Source organism: Euprymna scolopes, chromosome 9, assembly GCF_053919585.1.
Source record: "Euprymna scolopes isolate OS-2025 chromosome 9, ASM5391958v1, whole genome shotgun sequence".
NCBI classification, from domain to species: Eukaryota; Metazoa; Mollusca; class Cephalopoda; order Sepiida; family Sepiolidae; genus Euprymna; species Euprymna scolopes.
Genome location: NC_136490.1, coordinates 128,861,493 through 128,886,607, shown reverse-complemented (window position 1 = coordinate 128,886,607; position 25,115 = coordinate 128,861,493). Strand labels below are relative to the sequence as shown.

Sequence of the window (25,115 nt, the reverse complement as noted above, 5' to 3'; positions counted from 1 at the left end):
TTCAGGTTTTGCACAGAAAAAAAGACAGACATTTTGCAATCTCAAAAAGAAAAAAAAAGAAGAAAAAAAAGGTCATATCTACAGAAAAAAATAAAAGAGAAAAGGTAAGAAAATACAGAGAGAGAGGGAGAGAGTGAGAGAGAGAGAGAGTGAGAAAGAGAGAGGGGGGGAGATGAGAAAAGAAAAAAGCCCAAACCGAAGTTCAGCATATCAGAGTTGTCAGTTATGTAGCCAGGAGGCCTGGCTGGCTCTGTCATAAAGATTATGACTGGATAGATAGATTGGACACATTTAGAAGAGCAGAAAATCCAGTCATAATACTTAAATAGACACAACTCTGTAGATCTCTACTCTAAGGAGTCTCACTGACGAATTAGCATTCTTTTTTGTTGTCTCGTTTTTGGTATTCCTACTTTTTCTTATACATGAAGCAGTAATGGTGACATTTTGAAAACTGTAAAATTCTTAGAACTGTACGCCAGTAGAACTCTCTTCCATTTTCCTGCTGACTCCAATATGATCGTCTTCAAGTCTAACCTAAACAAATTCTTGATGCGTCATTCCCTTAAGTAATCCAATTTACCAAATTTACACTACTAACGATTACTACAAAATCTTCTCATTGACTACTGTGCACTCATTAATTCTTATCCTCGAGTGGCCTTCAGGTCTTGATAAGTGGTGACTCCTATTTAAAAAAAAAAAAAATCCATCACTCATTCTTTTAGCAGATGATACAAATATTTGACTCCATTCTAAAATTATCTATACTCTTCATTCAAGTAACACTCATTTAAGAACGTGAAGAACACACACCCAAAAATGAGTAAAATTAATTTATTGAACCAAACAGTTTTGAACTATTCATATTATTTGGATTCTTCAAACTACTTTTCTCATCTTGAATGTTATTTTCATAACATTTCGGTCAATGTAACCTCTGACCATCTTCAGGTGCATTGTGTCGAACTTGGGAATGTTTTCTGTCAAACTTGGGAATTTGGACGGAATTTCAAACAGAAACTTCTATTTATTTTACAAGGATAGCATGCTCTCATTCCGTCAGCAAATTCCTGATTTTGAAAGAAACATTCTTGAGTTCGACATGATACACCTGAAGAAGGTTGGAGGTTACATCAACCGAAACTTTGTGAAAATGACACCCAAGATGAGAACAGTAGACAGAAAGTTTCCTAAGTTCAACAAGATACACCTGAAAAAAGTCAAAGGTTACAGTGATCAAAACTTTGAAAATGACATTCAATAGTCCGAAGAATTCAAATAATACAAATAACCAATCCTCATCTATAAAATCCACAAACAAAAAAAGTTTTGCACTAATTTATGTCTCATTATGAAGATCAAAATGTGTCTAGAATCCGTATTACAATTTTGATCACAATCCATTGATTTTGATTCTAGAAAATGTCTAAAATTTAAAGCTTAAAATTAAGGGATTGTAAAAAGAAACTGAAATTTAAAGAATCTTGTTTAATTGGTGTCTAAGGAATACAGGTCAAATTTAATGTTAATCTGAAATATTCTAATTTTCAAATAGGAAGTTGTACCCATATTTATGGTTTCTACACACCTTTTAAAATATTCAAAAGAAACTAGAATTTGGAGAATTGATTAATTCAAGCAAAAGAAAGTGAACATTGGACCCATTTATTTAAAACTGTAGCAATAATTAAATTGCTATTTTTAAGATAAATCGTTTTACAACAAAATAATTGTGAGTTAAATGTTTTTCAAATTAATAAAAACGAATGTCACTTTTGGAAATTTATTTAAAATTATGCTGCTTTAGCTCATGAAATGACAATTTGATTTTGGAACAATTTATTAAAAAAAAAATTAATAAAGTTGGAATTTTTTTACCTTAGTGATATCAGATTAATCACCAATCACTATTTTTTTTAACCAGACGATATTGTTTTTAAATGCGGGCGAAAAAAAAACCATAACATAGATAGACATAAAATGCTTTAGTGCATAATATAAATTATCAATCCTCATCTCTAAAAATTCTCAAAGATAATAATAAAAAGATTGAAAAAAAATTCGCCAGTAATCTTCTAGGCTGATTATTTTCATAAGCAAATTGATTCAAGCTATATTTGCATGGCTGAATTAATAAAAAGAAAACAAATGAAAAAAAAAAAAATGTCAGCCATGACACCAACAAAATCGAATTCCATAAAAAAAAAAAAAAAATGTCTCCATGATGCTTTCTCTTTGCCGCTTATCTATGTGCTGATTTGCATTGCAGTTTTAAAGAGAGCAACTGCGAACTTTATACTTGTAGGTCTATTATCAGCACTGGCCTATAATCCGTACGGCATTCTTTCTCAGCGTACCGATTCAGTAGATAATTACAGTATGTCGTTCAATCAGGCTCAGGTCTAAGTCATTCAAAGTCTCCGGCAGTCGATTTACTCATGGATGGAGACTTTGCAGACGTAAGAAAACAACATCCCCGAACAAGCAAAAACCAAAAGTAAGATGATATACAAAAAAAAAAAAAACAACGTTCTTACGAGGAACTAGAAAGTGATAATAAATGCTAGTTATTTTTGCCATCACCGTCCACCAACAACACATGCACTTGGGATGGGGGGGGGTAAGAAGAGAAAGAAAAAGAGACTTTTTTGACAATAGAAAAGCGAATTGTTAGTTGCAACCACATGTTGCGCTCTTTTTTTTTTAATTTTTTTTATTTTGACAGTAATAGAAAGAAAAGAAAAAAAGAGAAAGAGAAAGACAGGAGACCTATTGAGTCACAATGATTTGATCATTTGTTTAGTAGTGACTTATTACTGTGGAATTCACTTAAAGGCAATCACACCAGCAGGTTAATTGCCAGAGATTACAATACACTAACCTCTGTTATTAATGGCTGGGAAGTAATGAGGAGGGGGGGGGCTGTGTGTAAAAGCAGGTCGAATATACACAGTGTATGCGTCTGCCAGCCCCCTCCCCACACTCCTTATCTGAGTGATGGGTCATCTTGGCTTTTTATGCACATGGACAATAAACAACAAACAGAGATGGTCATCATCTTTTCTTGGAGTTGAAAAACCTTAAAACTCAAACAAGAATCACTTGACCAAAGATGTGATCAGGATTGAATATTTCAGCTAGGGATTTCCCCCCCCCCCTCGGCTCCTAAGTCAACAGAGTCCCGTACATTTCTGAAATGGCTTTTTCCTTGTTGATTGCGATACATTGTTTGTCGTGTACAGTTCTAGGAGGTCCACCCTGCCAGATACTGCCTTCTCTCTTTGAGAAGGGGTTACTTTATTGTAAATCGCTTTTACCAGGGAATACTGACGGGACTACCTAGACACTTTTTGTAAGCTAAGAATGCTCTTCCTCTAGGATGCTGACTATGCAATCCCGATTTTCGACTCTTGCATCACATCACCCCATCGTAGAAGGGAGATAATGTTGTTCCAAACAGGTTGACATCTTGATTGTGGTGTCTAGGAATAAGATATGGCCCAAAATCTTTTTTCTTTTTGTTCAAATTTCTTATTAGCATGTAACTTTATTTACCTTATTCAATTCATTTTAAAAAATTACTGGTAATAGAAAACATTTTTAAATGATCACCTAAAAATAAAGAGCAGCAAAGTGAATAACTAATATTTTAAACTGAAGAATATACTAGTTGTTTATTTTACAACTAGAATTTTATTTCTTTTTCTGTATAAGTTTAAAAATGCACTAACGAGTAGAAATAGCTAAAATGACTTCAATGCCTAATATTCCTTCACAAAGGAGAATGTCCTAAACCAGTTTTGTAGGAGCCTGTAGCTTGTAAGGAGAAGGGAGTGTAAACAACTGCAATTCAGGCATCTAATATATAATGTTATCTTGTGGCATTTTAAAAGTTGGACCTATACAGCATTTAAGCTGACCTATGAAATTTGTATTCTGAATAGACAATTTTCATTTGTTATTGTTCTGATTTTATTACCTGCCTACATGTCACATTTAATGCAAGGACAATCTAGCTCCTCCAAAAAAAAAAAAAAAAAAAAAAAAAAAAAGGCATTCTGGATTGGAATAAAAATAAAAAATGTCTCAGTCGATAAGGATTTCTCATTCACTGACTGAGGATGGAATAGACTAAGTATAGCAGAAGAACAGATACTGCACTGTGTTTCTAACCTAAAGGCCCAGGAAGGATTTATTGTATCATGGTATTGGCATTATAATAATGTACTTTGCTAGATTTTATTTTTTAAATTATGAAATCCTGCCCAGACAATTTGTGAAATGGAAACCTTTTTTTTTTTTTTAATAATGACTGAAAAAGTAAATTTAGCAAAGGGAATAATTTATATTTTTAAATTTACAAAGAAAATAATTTTTTTTTTAATTCTTTTATAACTAAACTTTTTTTTCTTTATATTTAAAAAACATACAAACAATTTTTTTTTTTTAAACATAAATCCTTTACCTGCATCCCAGACAACGCTGGATAGGAACGGGTAGTATATTAATAAAGAAAACATTTGGCATCATAGTAAAAGTGTTCGCTAATGGGCCAGGATACTTGGTGGAGTCATACTAAAGATTTAATAAAAATAAATATGTTATTTGTTGCCTACTTGCTAAACAGTCAGCATTATAAGAGAAAGATCAAGGACAACTGGAGCAATCCTGGGAATGGAGTGGCACCTTCCAATACACCTCAGTGTAGCACCTAATGAAATAGGAACCTTTGGGTCGACCTTGATTCTAGTCGGTTACTTAGCTTTCTTTTTTTCTTTTTTTTTTTTCATTATTCAGGACATTAACATTTTTTAAGTGAATAGCACACCATAGAAAACATGATCCACTCTATCTACCAAGTAAATGATGAACAGTTATTGTGTCTAATGTATGCCACTTAACACAGACTACATGGTTGGCAATGGAGTTTTCTTTCTCCTAGACTAGTTGCTCTAACAAGGCTTGAGAGTCTAGTCTATCCTACTATTTCACTTATGCTTTGTGAATTTTATGTAGAGATAATCAGAAAAGGTGTTGGTCAAATTGAAGTAATACTGGGGGGGGGTATTCTAACTATTACTACTACTACTAGAGATTTATTCATTTGTTATTCTCTTATTTATTATTTCACAACTAAGAACATTCGAGGAAAGAAGCAAGCATCATTTCAAGGAAGAGTCTATCCTAATTTCAATCTATTTTTCCATAAAATTTCTGCAGTTTGATCCTTACATTCATTTATTTCTACGAAGATTGTTCTTATTTCATTTTTCTTTAACTGAATTATAAGCTTCCATTTTACTGAGAAATCTTCTATGGATAAACTTTGTGCCAATGAAAATGTAAGTAACGTTACATATGAAAATTTCATAAGTTTTTATTCTTTTAGTGAACAGTACATCAAGGAAAACATGATCTACTCTCTCCACCAGGTAAATGACGACTGTTTGTGGCCACAATATGTTCCACATGACAGAAACTATACCGTTGACAATGTTATCATGGATTTTTCTTCTCCTAGACTACTTGCACTAGCAAGGCTTCAGAGTCTAGTCCACCCTACTATTTCACTCATACTTTGTGAATTTTATATACAGATAACCAGAAAAAGGTGTTGGTCAAGTTTAAGAAATAATCTATAGGAGGACAAGTTTATTCCAAAGATTATTACTACTAAACAGTAGTTTTAGTGGAACCAAGACAAAAGAATCGAAAAGGAAAAAATGGAAAGTGTTTCATTTTTCGTCTGGCAAAAGAATGATATGGAAAGAACAAGAAAAAGCAGCAAATGAAGTTCTGAGCTATCCCAGCATTCCATGTGAAAACTGTAGAATTAATGATGCTATTTACCTCGATAATATCCTTGTTAGTCCGACTCTCATGCGGTTCGTTATATTCTGTGTATTTTAGAAGCACCTTATCCATATCAGTACTGGCATACTGGAACAGCTTGTTGGCGCTGTTGAATATAATCAAGGCTATTTCGCAGTCGCACAGGACGCTCAGTTCATAGGCTTTCTTCATCAGCCCAAATTTGCGCTTTGTAAACGTCACCTGCGGATAAGAAAAGAAAAAGGAAAATAACAACAGTTACTTGCATCCGGATCTGCAAACGATGCAATAATGCAAAAAAAAAAAAAAAAAAAAAATTCTGCATCAGCAAAATATACAACAAATAAAATGAAACAAAACAAACATCCTGTTCCATCAACTCTATACGGCATAATCACATTGACAAACCGGTTTCCATTGGATTTCTGAAGTTAAGCAACATTGCGCATGGTCAGTACCAGATGGGTGACCATTTAGGAATAGCAGGGACTGTATGTAGGAGGATATGAACATCTATCTACAAGAGGGACAAAAACCTGACCTCATCATCTCCAGGGATATACATGCAACAGAGGACTACAACTTGGATGTGTTCAAGTCCAATGTTAACAAATTCCTAATGAACCGCCCCCTTAAGTAAACACTTCATCAAATCTCCACACTAACGTAATGTACTTGCAATAACCCTTATCCCTGAGTGGCTTCCGGGCCTTGATAAGTGGTGATCACTGTGCAAAAAAAAAAAAAAAAAAAAAAAAAAAAAAAGGATCACTTGTCAATTTCATACGCCTATAAAACTTTCTCCTTCAGAGGAAGTCAGTTCAAACCACCTAAGGTAAGTTCCATTTCAGTACAGTATCAACTTGAACAGAATTATGAATTATTTTATTGCAACATTAGCATCGACAATACAAAGAAAATGTCAGACTATACTTGTTATTTTTTATGCAAAGATAAAGGACCTTAAAGTACTTATGCCGACTAGGGACCAAGTTATTGTCCGCATATTTTAAGTAGGTTACATAAACCAACGAAAGGTGACAAAGTACTTAGTCAATGGTATCTTTCATTTATTAAATTGTTAGGTGAAAATATGTAATGGTCAAAAATCAACTCCTTTATATCAATAATAACTTTCTAAATATTATAATATTATTATTTCAACACGGTTCGTAAACTTCACAAGAACTTTTTTTTTTCATTGAAATTATCATAACTGTTGTGTTTTGTTTTTATTATCAGTAATTATTTTTCCTTAACTTTTGACTGTTTGCTAGTGTTTTTACCATTGGCCATTATTTTCAGTTAAAAAAACAAAAAAAAACACAAAGTTTTCATTTGGCACCACCCTTAAGAAAAAAAATTGAAGTTAACGGTTTATATAAACTATCTAGAATAAGTTGATGAAAACGTGATGGCTATTCTATGTAAATACCAACCTTAAAATTATAACCCATCTTTTTTTTTTGTATTATTTAGATTATAATTCTCATCTTAGTTGTTTAATTTTAGTTTTTATTCAAAGTGGTCATCACTTATCAAAGCAAGATGACACCAGAGGATAAGTATTAATAAGACGAAATTGTCAGTCTTTCCTTTTGCAGCTCATATAAACAATAGCACTGTTTGGCTGTTTGGAGTTTCTCAAGATAGATGGCTCTGGTAGTCAATTTGCAAAGGGGAGATAATTCAACAGAAATGATTGTCAGAACCAAGTTACAAACTCAACTTTACGACTAAATACACTGTAAAATAGATAGAACAACAACGGCTGAAATCGTTGTTGCTAGTCACGATGAGTATAGAGACTAACCAGATCTCAATTGGTTCTGTAACTGAAGTCCAATTCGCTTTCACCACAGATTAGGAACTTCCCGTGATACTTTACACAAATACTCTATTGATTCTCATTAACTTTGATTAATATCAAAGCTTGTATCTCAGCCTTCTTTCAAACAGTTTTAGTAGAGACAAAAGTCAACCAATTAAAAAAGAAAACAAGAAAGAGATCGATAGACGAACGCCACCACCACACTCTTCATCCCTAATCTCTTCAGCACAATAATCACAATGTGTATTGATCTCTGCTTGCCTGTTTAGGATTACTGCTGACTGATTAAGCTCCAACAATCTTTGCCTGCATGACTATAAGCCCAGTTCATCACTTACAAACCAGGCAATGGATCGAAAAGACGAACATGTCCATTGGGTCAGTCTTAATGTTCTTTGGATTGTTTTATTCCTAATACATGAAGTTTCATAATATGACAAGGGAGGGGGAGGTCATTGGTTGATTTAGCCATGTTGCTATGCATATAAAACACATAACTCTGAAGTTCACTTCCTTTTTCCTCCTTTTTTGGTCTGGCTATTGAGATCTTTCCCCCCACCCCTTGTTCGGTTTACTCATTAAATCAACATTTGTTTGTTTACTGATCCTATTTTGTCCAGGTTAATTTCTGTGATATGCGTTCAGTCATCTCCTCAGTGGTCTGCCCCTAATTTATGTGTTCGGTGTGTCGGCTAAACAGCAGTAACAAGAAATTAAGAGATCTTCAAAACAAAATCTGTACATCACTGGAAATGTTTAAAAAAAAAAAAAAAGAAAGAAAGAAAAAAAAGATGCAGAACCAGAATTAAACGAACTGCAAACGATTTAACTGAAATGGAATGAAGAACGTTGCCAGATTTGCAAAAGAAATAAGAAATTTTCGGGCATTTTTTACTATAGACAACAAACTGAAATATTGGCAATGTAACAAATATATAACAAATTAATGTTACCAAAGGTAAGATAAGTTACTCTTCTACCTACCTGGATAAGTTCTTAGTGTTTTAACTTATTTTAAAGCATTTTTTTAATCTGAAACACAAGTAGTGCTGAGTTGCTCAGTTAGAATGACACCAAAATGGCCGACATGAGGTTGTCACTTTGTAATCTGGATAATATAGCTTCAAAGTCGAACAAAATACTGATAGAAATCAACTTAATAAATTTTAGAGTGACAGTTATTGGGTTGGTTTCTAACTTAGCAATTTGGCACTACCTGTGTTTTGAATAAACGTTTTAAAATAAGTCAAAACACAAAAAACTTTTCTGGGTAGGTAAAAGAGTAAGTTATCTTGCCTTTGGTAACATTTATTGTTTTTTGACCACTTTTTCAGTTTGTTGTTCATAGTAAAAAATGGCCAAACTTTTTTTATCGTAGTTAATACAATTCAAATAAAATATTTTTATATAATTTGTATGACTGAGCAAAAACAAAATCTTGAGTTGAATTTTGATAACAAAATCTTTAAAATTCCAATTAAAAAATATTTTAAACAATCATTTAAAAAAAAATAAAAAAATAAGCAATGTTTGTTTGTCTTGTTCTGGCTATTTTGTTTTTACAGCATATCAATACTTTTTGGCTTATTTAATGCCAAATCCGGTAAATTTTGGAAAAAAAATGTTATGCTTCAAGTTCTTTATATCTTCAAATATTTATTCATGGTGTTTGGTTTGGTTTGGTTTGGTTGTTTCAAGGCATATCAACCTTTTTCAAGTTTAATCATTTTTGGTTAACGTTTTTATGCATCAAGTCTTTACATCTTCAAATAATTTATTCATGGTGTTTGGTTTGGTTGTTTTGTAGAGAAACAAATATTGTTTTTGTTTTTGGCTTTACCGAGCATGATAAGGTTTTGCAATGAGAAAGGAAAAAAAAAACAATAACATCAATGTTTGGTGCATTTTAAGCCAGGAAGCCGATATCTTCAAACAGCCTGATCTACTAGCACCAGACTGTATGCTTGTTCTGAAACAAATCTGCCATTAAAACTCGAAGAAACAAAATAGTTAGAACAACATTTCACTTTCTAAAAAAAACAAAAAAAACAAAAAAAAAACAATTGTTTGTTTGTTTGTTTTTGCTTTTTTTGCATTCTTTAAAAAAAAAAAAAAAAAAAAAAAAGACTTAGTGGTGGTTGTGGCTGCTGCTTTTCTGGCTTAGAATTTTGGTTTAACATTTTTTTTATACCAGAAGAGAGAAATAAATAAAAATAACAAAGACAAGATATATTTAAAAGTCAGTCAGGTGATTTTAGAAGATAGTAGTAGTGGTGGTCGTGGTCGTCGTCGTCGTCGTCATAATAAATAATAATAATAATAATGAAATATTATGTGAACTCCCACACAGCCTAGAGTAATAGATAACAATAATATGGGATAATCACGTTGACACTGGTTCTCTTTAGATCACCAAAGTTAAGCGGTGACCATTTGGGAATAACAGGCGCTGTATGTGGAAAGATGAAAAAGAAAAAAAAATGTTGTAAAAATAGAAAATAAATATTGTTACCGCCCCTGACCGAGATATACATATGACTGGAAACCGCTTTGTGAATTTATTTCTCTAGAAACTTTCTCCTTTGGAGGAAGCCAGCTAAACCCGACCAAGATGAATGGCATACTAGGTAGGAAGGATAGTTAACAGTTTAGCAGCTATCAATTGACTTTTTGAAATAATGATGTGAAGCAAAATAAAAGAGAGAAAATTTCAATCAAATTCTGAAGTCCTCACCTGTCTGTTTAAATGTATGTATGTATGTATGTATGTATGTATGTATGTGTGTGTGTATGTCATTTGCCCTTTGCGAAAGGCGAATGAACTCTTTTTCTGGGTCAACGGCCAACTAGCACCGTGTATATTTGTGTGTCTGTATATGTGTATTTAAGTAGATAGGGCTCCTGTAAGCCGTGGTGAAGGCAACCTTTCTAGGAGAAGCAAATCTCTGATTTAAAAAACCATAAAGCGGAAGACCATTACCCGCATTAAACTGGTCTGCAGTTTAATTTGTTGCTGGCTATCTTGCTCTTGCTTGTTGCTGGATCTCAACATTTTGAACCGAGAGAGAGACTTAGCTGTCGTACAAAGCTAAGACTCTGTAACATCATATTTGTATAGATACTCCCTCAGACATTTGGGCTCATGGATTTTAAATGTCTGAGGGAGTGGCACTCGTCTGACAAGACGTTGCAATCATCATGTGTGTATGTATGTATGTCTGACTAAAACTTTCGACAGAGGCGACAGATTTTCACGAGATCGAAATCATTTTGAAGCTTAACCCTTCAGATGACAAACATCGAAAAATTGGCTAAAAACATTAATTCCTTCACCCTCAACTGGGCACTTTTCTACAAGGAGGGGCCATTTTTTTTCGCTGATATTTTCAAAAGTCATCCCCTCTTTTAAATTGCCTAGCCTTAATTTAACCCTTTGTCACTTCTGGTTTGGCAATGGACGCAACGGCAAAGACGTCACGTTTTGTTTTCACATTCTTTTCCTCCTTCGCGGTACAGATTTGAGCCTGCCTGCCTACTACCATTTTTTTTTTTTTGCTCAACATGCACCTCTAAACAATGCCGGGATAAGCGGAGATCACATGCAGGACCTGGAATTTCCAAATGGTCACCCATTTTAGTACTGACCAGGCTCAACGTTGTTTAACTTTGATGATCTAACAGGAACCGGCATAATGCGATTATGCTGTATATAAACTACATTAATGTGATTATGGAGTTTATCCTTTTTGTAATCCAACTATATTTAGTGCAAATAAACTTTAGTCCATGACTGACTTGTCCACCAAGTTTTAGTCATGAATGCCCAACAGTTTTTAATTTATTTTAATAATTCAATGAGTGGCATGTTTTTTGAAGGAGGGCTTATCCTGTACAAAATGATTTTATTTAATTTTTTTGAAAACATAAAAATATATATATATATATATATATATATATATATATATATATATATATATATATATATATATATATATATATATGTGCAATATAATTTAATAAAAACATTTTAGATATTATGCATTCAGGACAATGCAGATCAAAAACCTACAAGTTTTTTGGGTTTTTGTTTTGTAGTTTTTACTTTTATCTGGACACACAAACAGACACACACATATACATACATCTACTGCTTTATTAATTTTATTTATGCATGTTTCATTGAAAAGCAGGAAAAATTCTTGTTTGTTTCTCTTGCGATCCATTTTCCATTTGGTGGGCCAATGTTCGAACGTTCTGTTAGAGTGTAAAAAGAAATTCTCCATGGTCGTGAACGTTTTTGACTTTGAACGTTTTCAGGCGAGTGATGAATTAAAAAATTGTATTTGGTGAATTTATTGAAAAGTTGATTAAAATCGTTTAAAAGCACTTAAGCGTACCCTCTCCTTCATATAGAGCCTAATTAATGCTCAGTTTTTTATGTGAATGAGTAGGGATTCTATGATTGGGAGGCATAGGTTATAATAGGAGACGGCTAGAACGAGGGTATTTTTTATTAGTATGTTTCTAAATTCATTTTTTGGGGAGTGTCATGTGCTACAAGGTGTTGGTAGATGGCGTTGTTAGGGGAAGACAGGTGACATGTAAGCTGGCGAGAAATACTGGTCCTCATTATGCCAATGTATGAATTGTTTCTGGAGACACATTCCTCTATAGAACATTTTAAAATATAGACGGCGTTACTAGTTTTATTTATATAGACGACATATTTTTATCAAGAAAACATTAAATAGAATGGTTTTATATAATAACATGTTTAGAAATAGCATGGAGCAGCACTTTTTAGGATTCACCTAGGATTAATATTAACCGAAAAATGATTCTTGATGAAAAGATGTAAATTCTAGACGTGGAGTTTCAAAAGGATGGGGGAGGAGGAGAAGGAGGTGGTTGATATCTTTTGGTCTTTATGTTTGTGTGGTTGGGATAACACTAGAGAGTTGGCATCTGACCAGCCGCCTTAAAAAAAAGTTGATTGTATTACTACCTGAATCCTATGAACACCCAAATCACTTGACATTGAAAGTCGAAATTTGGTCGGAATTATTTTCTCATATGTTTTTTACAGATTAATCGTCACCAACGTTAAAATGCCTTAACAAAAAAAAAATACCAATTCGTCTATTTGACTGGTGACTTTGCCTGGCAGTATAGTACCAGCCATTTCCTTTTCTGGTACTTTTTTTTTCTTAACTACATAAAAAATTATATCTGCCTAACTCTAATCCTACATAAAAAATTATATTTGCCTAACTCTAATCCTACATAAAAAATTATATCTGCCTAACTCTAATCCTACATAAAAAATTATATCTGCCTAACTTTAATCTTACTTAAAAAATTATATCTGCCTAACTCTAATCCTACATAAAAAATTATATTTGCCTAACTCTAATCCTACATAAAAACTTATATCTGCCTAACTCTAATCCTACATAAAAAATTATATCTGCCTAACTCTAATCCTACATAAAAAATTATATCTGCCTAACTCTAATCCTACATAAAAAATTATATCTGCCTAACTTTAATCTTACTTAAAAAATTATATCTGCCTAACTCTAATCCTACATAAAAAATTATATTTGCCTAACTCTAATCCTACATAAAAACTTATATCTGCCTAACTCTAATCCTACATAAAAAATTATATCTGCCTAACTCTAATCCTACATAAAAAATTATATCTGCCTAACTCTAATCCTACATAAAAAATTATATCTACCTAACTTTAATCTTACTTAAAAATTATATCTGCCTAACTCTAATCCTACTTAAAAATTATATCTGCCTAACTCTAATCCTACTTAAAAATTATATCTGTCTGCATGTGATTTATATGTAAATTTATGATGGGTAACCTTGCTAGTCATATAATAACTTGCTTCCCTTATTTTGTCTTTTAGTTCTCACATTCCATAAGTGATGTTTTCAACAAAGGTGAAAGAACTGTCTTCTGGGTCGGCACCTATCCATCTAACAATGGATAGTTTTTGACTTTGAGGTAGTATTTTTTTTTTTAACTCGTTGCAACAAGTGGCTTCATGCCTTGGCTAGACCAATTTCCACACACAAAAATAAAAAAATATTTGGTGTACAACCTTTTTTTACCCTAACAGGTAGGTACATAGTTTTTTGTGTGTGCAATTTTTTTTACTATTGAGTTAAAATTGGATAAATACCTAGAATTTTATTAATATGGAGAAGAGAAGGGATGAAAAGAAAAGATAAAATAATACTATTTTCATACTTTGAAGACATCTTGAATATCATCTCAAAATTTTTTATCAATATTTTAAATGGCAAGTATACAAAACAAGAAGTAAAAGAGAAACTTTCGTAATTTTATGGTTGGTAAAAATTAAAAAAAATAAAAAGTTTTTATTTATTTTTACTCCTTTTGACAATTTCTCTTTTCTGTCAATCCTAAGCGGGAGGGGGGTATTACATTGCTAAGCATTTTTTTTTTTTTTTTTAGAAAGAAATGCATCAGGATGTATGATAACTAGGGCTAAAACAGCAGCATATTCTTTTCATTGTTTTGGCTCTTGAGTGTGTATCCGTTGATATCTTATGTTTTTATAGAGTGATGTATGTATGTGGTTCTTAGTTGATTAACTGTGCCAGATATATACTCAAGAGTCAAAACAACGATAAGAATATTCTGTTGTCATAACATTAATAATGATTACTTCTACGCACACTCATTACTCTCGCTTCACAGATCCAGAAAAGCGTGAATCAAACAAACATTCATGAACAAAAAATAAGTTTTTGAAATAATGAAAAAAAAAAAAAAACAGTAATAATTAGTTTCATTTTTTTTTTTTTTTTTTTTTTTTTTTGCATGTAATTTTCCAGATATTCTACTCCTTATTATATGATGAAAAATCGTAATTATGTTCGAGCTTGCGTCCGGTCAAAAGTCAGGAACTACACTAGATATACTTAAAAAATAAAAAATAAAATAAATAAAATTTATATAATTGGATTTCAGGTAAAAAAAAAAAAAATACTGTCATATTCATTATATTGAGTTGAGTAATGAGTAAATTACTAGATGTGTTGTAGGAAACTTGCTTGTTTTCATTCTTACTAGTAGTTGTTTTATAAACAACACTGAAACTAGGTCAAACAGTCAACTTTTTATTACTATTATACTGAAATAGTTGTCAGAGAGAAAGAAAGCACCCCCCCTCAAACCAGAATGAGAGAAATAAAGTAAGAGAGCAAGAAATAAAGAGAGAGATAGCAAGTCTTGCTCGCCCCTCTATCTTTTTTTCTCTCTTACTTGCTATCTCTTTTTTTATTTCTTGCTCTCTTTATTTATTTATTATTAGAAAAAAGGAGAGGGGCGAGTAAGATAGAAAAAAGAGAGAGGGGCGAGTAAGGTAGAAAAAAGAGAGAGGGGCGAGTAAGGTAGAAAAAAGAGAGAGGGGCGAGTAAGATAGAAAAAAGAGAGAGGGGCGAGTAAGATAGAAAAAGGAGAGGGGCGAATAAGAGAGAAAAAAGAGGGTGCGAGCAAAAAATGAGAGAGAGAGAGAGAGAAGGCGCAAGCAAGACAGAAAGAGAGATAAAAGTGGAAGTGGGTGAAATATATATATATATATATATATATATATATATATATATATATATAGAGAGAGAGAGAGAGAGAGAGAGAGAGAGAGAGAGAGGCGGGGGGGTGAGCAAGGAAAAGTTTTAAAAGAAATATGTTACACTTTAAGATTTATTTTCTTATCCATGCCACCGGGCAACATCAAATATCCATGCTGCATTGCTGCTGTTGCTGATGATGATAATAAATCTATTTTACCAAGAATAAAAAAAAATCTTTGTTTTTTGTTTGTTTGTTTTAATATTCTTCAACACTGTCATGGCGACAATGGACACATTACTGGCACAGTAGTAATACTATTATTAATACTACTACTTATGTCGGAAATTCGAATTTTATGAATGTAGAATTATTGCGCTGATAACACAACGCCACAACGGTGCCAGTCTTTGTTGTCCTCGCAGTTGTTAGTGGGATGAGGAAGATGGCAGCCAGCTGTAGTGGAGAGGGTAGAGCGGTGTTGGGATCGCTTTAGTTTCTCCTCCATTTCCGAGCGTCACAAGTCTGTAAGGAAATATCGCCGGTAACCATAGACGCGTCGTCGTCATTGTCGTAACTGGTGTCAACTGGTGACGTAAAACCAGCTGATTCATTTAATTTCATAGGGATTTTTGAAGAGTTTCTTCTTGTTTTGTTTTCTTTTTTTTTTTTCGTAGACAATTTAACTAAAAGCTTAATGGAGAGAAATCAGAGCTCCAAATTATTTCCCCGATACCACATCGCTATACACTTTCTTCTCTGCTACAAGTTTATTGGTGTTATACGTGGGCGGTAGGGTATTGGGGTCCTAAAAGGGGGCAATTGAGTTGAAGGGTTGATTACTCACGACAACTTCACTGGGGGGGGGGGGGAAACATATTTAAAAATGGATTCTTGCCAAAGAAAATACAACTTTAAAATTTGAGTTTGTTTTGCTATGGAAATGGTTTTAATTGGAGATTTTATTTTTCATGGAAATTGCTCCAGTCAAGAACTGAACCCATTTGATGTAAGGAACCCTAAAAAAAAATTAAAAAAAAAAAATAATAAAAAAAAAAACAATAAGCAAACAAAAAACTACTACTTCAAGGTTAAAAACTGGCCAATGATGTTAAATGAATAGATTTTAACCTTGTTGTGCGTGATAATTAAGGTTATGACAAGAGAATATTCTTTTCATTATTTTGACTCTCGAGTATATATCAGTTAATGTCTTATATGATTTAGATAGAGTTGTGGTTCTCGATTGTTTAACTGTATCAGATATATAACAGAGAGTCAAAACAATGATAATATTCTTTTGCCATAGCCCTAGTATAATATATATATATATATATATATATATATATATATATATATATATATATATATATATATATATATTCACTAAGAAATCATCATTTAACAAGATCAAAGGTCAGTTGAGTATAAGATTTAATGAAATTGTCAACAAGAAAATGGAGAAGCAAAAAAAAAATGAGCAGGATGGGCAAAATTAGACTACTTAACAGATAGTTTCACACAAACTTGAAGACGACTATGTTGTAGTCTGTAAGAGAACGTCTCATGGTAATGTATTCCACAAATGGGATGTCTTTGGAAAGAAACTCTCTCCATGGAAACTCCATTTGACTTTAGGTATACAGAGAAAGAAAGAAGAGTTCATTGTAGCAGTGGTAGTTAGAAGAGTTCTCATTTTAATAATAAAAAAAAATTAATTTAACTTTTACTAACAAAGAAAATGTATACCTATCATTATACTAAACTCAATCGATGTTTGTTTCCCGTTGAGCTTGGAGTAACTAGTTAAACATTGAAAGACAAAAATGAAAATGCAAAGTCTAAAATTAACTCCTTTCTGCTCGGTATATCTCACCACCTTAGGATTAAAATTAACTCCTTTCTGCTCGGTATATCTCACCCCCTTAGCAGAAAGGAGTTAATTTTAATCCTAAGGGGGTGAGATATACCGAGCAGAAAGGAGTTAATTTTAATCCTAAGGGGGTGAGATATACCGAGCAGAAAGGAGTTAATTTTAGACTTTGCATTTTCATTTTTGTCTTTCAATGTTTAACTAGTTACTCCAAGCTCAACGGGTGATCACTCCATGCTTGCCTTGGCCAGCATACAACCGACATGTGATGCAGAGAAAAACATCTCTACTTATATATAAAAGGCTCTTTGCATGTGTGTGTGTGCGTTTCCTATGGACTACAAAACGGTTGGGTCGATTGTTTTTAAATTTCACACAAATGTACTTTATGTGTCTGGGGGTGTTCTTAGATAGGTTTTGTATCAGAATGCTCTTAATACCTTTATACAGCATAACATCATAAATGATTTGAGAAGTTTTATCACCGCACAAGCAGAAGGGTCCGACACATAAAATCAACAGTAGGTTCTTTGATAAGTCAAGAGTGCATTCGAAATAAATGTTTCTGTTGAGAGTACATGATGTTTGACTTTTGCATTTTAAACATGAATTCAAGCCATTATATTGAAATAATTTTTATAAAATCAACAGTAGGTTCTCTACAGTGCAATGTAGACTACAATGTATTGTGGACTAATTTACTATGGGTAGGCATGTGAAGCTTCTTTCTGGTACACCAGTGTGGGTCTCCAACTAGAGCAGGCAATCAAAAGATTTGATTGAAAAATAGGCGATTTTGCCGATTTTGATGACAAGTATTTCTAGTGTGAAATATCTGTTATTCTTCATTTAATCCCGAGTAACGTCGGGTCTCCCTACTAGTGCTAAACTAAGAAGCAAGAGCAAAATGATTGCATCTTGTTCCCGTTCATCATCATTTGCCACCATAATTACATTTCCATATGTGCCAAACTCCAAAGAGAAAAGTTTATTGTGGTCATCTGCTAGCCGTGTGTTCTCGGCCAACAGCTACACATTCCAGGGAAAATTGTGTATACAAACCCGGTAAGATATTGTCCGAATCTGGTATTAGATAAACAGCAGCCATTTTCTGCAAACTGTTAATGCCCCCTCCGTGCTCGGCTGATAGCATAAATCTAACATCCAAGACGTTTCCTTGCTTTCTTTAACAATTTACGCACAAAAAAAAAAAAAGTATCAAGAATGTGCCGAAAGTGAGATTTAAAATTTCACCAGAATTCGCCTGATAGACAGGATATGCCAAGTTCCAGAGAGTTTGAAAGCTATCGTACTTGTTGAGTGTCAATATGTCAACTTCAAAAATCTTGAATATGTTTTAGATTTTTTTAGATGGGAATTCATAATTTGTCATGTGAACTACTACTCTCATCACAACATTTTTTTTTTTTTTTTTACAAAGGAGTCATACTTATCAACGTCCGTAGGCCACTCGAGGATAAGAATTAATGAATGTAAGGTGGTAGTTTAGTAATCGTTAATGGTGTAAATTGGGTAGAATTTGATTATTTAAGAGGATGGCTTGACAAGAACTTGTTTACATTGGACTTGAAGGCTACTATATTGTACCTACTTATTATGCCTCCCCACGAGACAGAGTTAGACACCAGGGTCGTTTTTTAACGTGGAGAAAAGGTACAAAAATAAAAAAAATGTCTCAGTCGTGAAGGACTGCTCCTCCACTGAAAGAGACCAAGAAATGGAAGTGCAGCATCTGAAGAACAGATACTACACTTTGATCTTGGCCAAAAGGCCAGGTATTTATTTGCTCCCCCACCGAGCAAATTAGGCACAAGGCCGATTTTTAAAGTGAGGAGTGAAGGGGAAATGGGGACCAACTCACCGGGAAGTAGGGGAGCTGGATAGTGACAATTGGTATGAAGGGTTGCCCCTACATTGACCAAGGTCTTATATGTGGGGTCGCCCCCCACATATGGTCTTTGCTTGCAGTATCTGTTCCGGCAGATATTACACTTTGATCTTGGCCAAAAGGCCAATGTAACCGGCTTGTCATATTTGTAAATAGAATGTATTACAGGGCTCTATGAACAAATTTATCTTTAGTTGACCTTTAACAACTAAATATTTTCATTTACTAGCCAAATAGAAAAGTTATTAGCCAAATCCACATGATTTTTAAAATATGACATCTTCATTCTGTGACGAGTATGTACATCATAAAGATTTTTCTGTATATTTTTAATGAGTTATTCTAAACATTCAACAAATTTTATGTTGATACTTGAAGATATAAACATTCTGATTTCTTCAGATGTTTTTTTAAACAGACTTTGTTTAAAAAAAAAAAATGTGTATATTGTTCTATTAAACTTTTATTCTTTTAATAATTTAACTTTGTTCGTTTATTGAAAAAAGAAAAAAAAAAAACAATGAAAAGATGTTTTTTACTCAATAGTGAGCTTTGGAAGATTGTCAGTGAAAGAAATACAATCGCCAAAAGATAAGCGTTTCATTATTTCTAGCCGCCACTTTAAAAAATCACTTGCAAATGCGACTGTTTCACTCGCAATGTAGGGCCCTGTGTATATAAATTTAATTATAAATAGAAAAGTGAAGACAATTCTATTGCAACAAACAATAACATGGAACTTATTATTGAAACAGATTGTCTTTATGTAATATGCAAATTAGGTTAATCCTAGAATGTAGATTCCCTTTGAATAAATAGCATATATAGAAATAATGCGGGAATGCAAGTGTGTAAACATCCGGTATTTACCACTCTCACCGTGAGAAGATGTGACAAGGCCGGAAGGTGGGAAAATAGGCTAGCACCCCAAGAGGAGAAGCACTCTGGCCCTGCAAAAATAAGTCTGATTAGCTCCATATGCATTCCCCGATGTGTGCGCCTCAAATAATGTGATAAACTTGCTCCTCCTGAAAGCCGGGGCGGGGAGCAAGGCTTGGAGGGTGGACCTCCTAGAGCTACAAAGAATATTTTGGATCAGTCTAAAAACAAAAAGGCCATCGAAATGGCCCAGTTTCTGTCGGAATGATTTTCGAGGTTGGAGCCTCGATTTACGTGATAAAAATGAATTTGTAAAACAGTGTTCCTTTTGTACATATTAATCAAATTGTGAATAAACAGGAATGCGAGTTTATTATAATAGAAAGTGGGCCACATGTTAAATCTATGGAAGCATAAAACACTTCCATTTTTGTCTATGAAAATTAAACGAGAAATATCTCTCGTAGCTAAAAGGGAAATTACTCTCACAGTTTAAATGAATAAACTTACTTCCGTTTTGAAAGGCAGCTGGTATCGGTAATAATAATTGAAAATAGATTAAGTATAAATTAAATTAAAAATAAAATAAGTAAATCAAATGAAGATAATATTTCTAAAGAGAATAATTAAAACAATTCTATTACAACAAACGATTATAACACGGAGATAATTATTAAAATGAATTTTCTTTAATGTAATATGCAAATGAGGTAACTTCTTGAACGTAGATTTCCTTTGAATAAATAGTAATGTATAGAAATCATTTTGGAATGAAATTGTGTAAACGTCTGTTTTCAGTATGGAAATTTACTTGTAAAACAATGTTCCTTTTGTACATCCACTTTTGTATTTTTTCTTCTCCCACCCTCGACGCAAATGAATTATTGTATCATCATTATTGTTATCTTTTTTGTTTTTACACATAAATAAAAAATGTTTTAAACAATTGGGTTCTAAGTAGAACGTCCCCCAGTACGAAAGGGTGAATGCGGTATTATGGTGAAAGAAGATACTAGCTAAGAGGAACTTGAGTGGCCTCTTGATCTTGATAATGTGGTGATGCCTATGTAAAAAAAAAAAAAAAAAAAAATTCTTACGATTTTCCTGAAAGTGGGCTACATGTTGAATCTATGTATAGAAATCATTTTGGAATGAAATTGTGTGAACGTCCGTTTTCAGTATGGGAATTAACTTGTGAAACAGTGCACCTTTTGAACATATTAATCAAATGGTGAACAAACAGGAATTCGACTTTATTACAATAGATTCTTGCATTTTTTAAGAGATACCTTGACTTACGTATACTATGAAACCTCGACTTACGTGTACTATGAAAGTACACTGACGACTTCTATTTTCAATATGAAAATTAATTTATGAAACAATGTTCTGTTTTCATTTATTGAGATTGTCGGACTGACTTCCTCATCTTGGTTGTTATAGTGACAACGTTTCGGCCGTTTTGCCCTCTGGACTTCATCAGGTGTTTTGTATCGAACCGGGGAACCATTTGTTAGGAGTCTCAAACCCAACCCTTTATTATTATTATTACGGGGGTACCGTGTTCGGACCCCAGCTAGGCTCTGGGACATAGTTGCTGATTCTCTGTTTTGAATGTTACTTTTCACTGCCTTCGTTCAGGATTGAACTCAGCACCTTTGGGTAACTTTGATACGTCTAGGACCACTCGGCCATATGTCACTAGGATGAGGAAGTCAGTCCGACAATCTCAATAAATGAAAACACCTCATCTCAAAAATACAGACAATGTTCTGTTTGTTCATATAAATCAAATTGTGAACAAATAAGCAGACATGAATACAACTTTATTATAATAAGCTTTATAGATTTCAAAAAGAAGTTATTTGATGTCCTAGTTATCGGACAGTGAGACCTAACAGGTTAATGTGCATTAATTCCTCTTTATGAGGAATGTTTAATTCTGTTTATGTTTCTCTTACATATTTGACTTCCTGCTATTCAAGCAATTAGGCACAATCATATCTAGTCTGAATTAGTCACTCAATATATCACTTGTGGTGAGTGTCACAATTACCAATTGTCAGACGCTTTGCCAGTTTACTTGAAAATGTGTATATTCTTTAATAAACAAACTCTTATTTAGGTGAGTCACATGAGCTAAAATTGCTTTAAGGGATTCTCCACCCTCCCTTTTTTTTTTTTAAATGGTGAATCATACAGTTTCAAATTGTATTTTCAGTTTCCCAAAATCTTTATTTTTTTTATTGCCCTTTTCTCCTACTGGCCATTTCCAGTTTGTTAATGAACAATCTTATCTGTTTGTTGTACATGGTCGCTTAGATCAGGGTCAGTTTTAAATTTTTATTATTTGTATTTTGTAGATCTCCATGCTAATACTAGCAGGGTCACTAGACGTTGCCCAGAGGCATAGATAACAAAATGGAAGAGTTTTAAACAAAAAAATGTTTGTAATGTATTCTTTTAAAACTGCTCTTCTTATCCACCTCACCTCTTTCTTATATCTCTCTGGCAGTTGGTTCAATATAAAAGAAAGAAACAAAGAAAGAAAGAAAACAATAGCTGACTAATTGCTGTGCGACATAATTTCAGTGTTGTTTTTTGAACAATCATTAATAAGACAAAAGAAAAGTAATTTTGCACTAGTTTGGTTCAATAGTAAAAAGCATAAATGAATCCACTTTAAAAACTGCTATATTGATGCAGGTTTTTCTATATTATTAGCAGGGTTAGTCGATATTGTCCAGATGTATAAATAACAAGATGGAAAAGTTATTAAAAAAGTGTTAGTCTTTTAAAACATCTCTCTTTCTTCAACATCTCTGGCAGAAATAAAAAGAAACTGACTAATTGTTGTTTGATAAGTTTTTTAAATTTTTAACTCTTTTTCACGCCAAACAAGGTGTATTGCTACTTGAACATAAGGGGCCACTATTTCGGACTATGTCTAACAGATGACTTTGGGTAGTTGAGTAATGGGATGTCTGTTTACGTTACATTCAAACTTCTGCAGCTTAGTACAATCAGGGAAGCAGGAAACAGGGAAGGAATTCCAAAGTCTACCAGTTTGAGGGAAGAAACTATCAGAGTAGATGGCTTTCTGGAATCTAGGAACTGTAACAGTAAAGGGGTGAGATTTTGCTGCTTGTCAGGTTAGTTGCTCTAATTTGGTCCAATAGTAAAAACGTAAATGGATCCACATTAAAATTTCTTTTATTGATACCGAATTGGATGAAAGAGAAAAGTCAGCATCCATAGCCTAAAAGGAGTCGAAATCTTTTTAGAACGAAAGAGTAAATACGTCGATACATCGAATACAAATCGGAAAAGGATTAAAGAGAATTCCGCAACACGTAAGCAAACATCAAGAGAAACGACAAAAGGTTAGTACACACGGCCCAAAGGTCAACAATCGAATTGGTGTGTTTACAAAACCTTATGAAGGTCAGGTTAGAGTCACAGCAAAATGTGAACGCTATCAACACGGATGACACCGATTACACATTTCTGTGGTTGTGTAAAGCGCAGCTATCATGCTATGTTGTTTTGACTTTGCAATGAGGAATTCTTTTCAACGACCATAAATGCAGGTTGGGTATTAAAAGCTAAATTCTTCCTTCAACTTAGTGATTCCAAACCTATTTTTACATGGTGCCACACTATTCAGTTTGTTTTTTTTTTAAATTTTTGCAGCACAGCTATCACAAATATAAGTATTTTCTGAACATAAAACCTTTTTGGCAATAAAATAATTAAAAAAGAAAAAGATTTAAGGAGAATTTTTATTTATATACTAGCTACAACCACCATCAACAGTTTGTCACACTCTTTATCTTTGCCTAAATCTAAAGTTTTAGTTTCGATGAACAAAGCTTCTTTACTAGAAGTGCACGTCTATGGAACACTGTTCTGCTGACCTGCTTTCCAGCTGACTACAATATGGTAGTCTTCAAGTCCAATGTAAAAAAAGTTCTTGTTGAGTTGTCCTCTTAAATAATCAAATTATACCTAATTACCACCATTAATGATTACTATGCTACCACCATACACTCATTACCTCTTATCCTCGAGTGGCTATCGAGCCCTCATAAGTGATGACTCTCTTGTAAATATATATTTAGGGGGTACCAAATTGGTCAAAGGGAAAAATTATTCTCAACTCGCATTAAGGTAAAAATGCACTTTCATATAAAGAATTGATTTCATCCAAAAAGTATTGCTAACAAAAACAAATAAAAACATATATATATATATATATAGTAAGTTATAAAATATATATGGCGATTAAGCTACACTGAATATTCTGCGTTTCATCCACTCTAGGACTCCTCAGGCTTATGCGCATAAGCCTGAGGAGTTCTAGAGTGGATGAAACGCGGAATATTCAGTGTAGCTTAATCGCCATATACATTTTATAACTTACTAACTAGCTCTACCTACGTATTGAGCACTTTTGAAGTAAATACTTAAAGTTTACGCATAAATCTATACTTTCGTATATTAATTTTATGTGAGTAAATTAAGTAGTTTTATATATATATATATATATATATATATGTATGGTATAAAATAATAATGGTGAATGTCAGTGAGACAGTTGTGCCTGGTGTTGTTTAACGACTGCAGCAAAATGTGAACGAATGTGAGAGAGACACTCTTGACAATATCTTGAAGTTTTTCACATTTTTTTAAATTTCTAATCTCGTTTAGGTCAGAAAATCCCAGTCCAAATATTAAGTTGAGAATTGCAGTAAGGTTTTGGGGACTTATTTTTTGTGTCATCATGATTAAGAAATTAAATGTCTTTATTAAACCAAATTAATACGACTTCTAGGCATTATCTCTTCGCGGCACATTAGTGTGCTACAGCACCGTGGTTCGGAACCACTACTCTAACTACTTCCAATCATGAGAAGTTTATGGTATTTCATTTACAACCGCTTCTCCACCACCACTGCCATCACCACACATACACACTAAAAAAAAAAAAGCACCTGTTCTAATTGTTAAAGGAAAGGGATTATGATGGATTGGCTGCATTAATTGGTCTCATTTTGAGATTTAATTGATCTTACAATATTTATTTGCTTTATAATGCCTCGTCTTTTTATTTATTCTTATTTAATTCTCAACAGAAATTAATTGAGTTTATGCAAGTGGAAATCTTATATAC

The 25,115-nt window shown here is 33.1% G+C and overlaps 1 protein-coding gene across 10 annotated transcripts in view; it reads right to left on the bottom strand.

Annotated features, from left to right (window-relative positions):
- The window catches only part of LOC145284828 (myocyte-specific enhancer factor 2C-like), a 347,716-nt gene that overhangs the window by 84,365 nt on the left and 238,236 nt on the right, over positions 1 to 25,115 (bottom strand). For all 10 annotated transcript variants that reach the window (XM_080133798.1, XM_080133802.1, XM_080133806.1 and 7 more), the window contains one exon: positions 5,854 to 6,057. In XM_080133798.1, the coding sequence (XP_079989924.1) occupies positions 5,854 to 6,057 (204 nt within the window). The remainder of the gene's footprint in view (positions 1 to 5,853; positions 6,058 to 25,115) is intronic.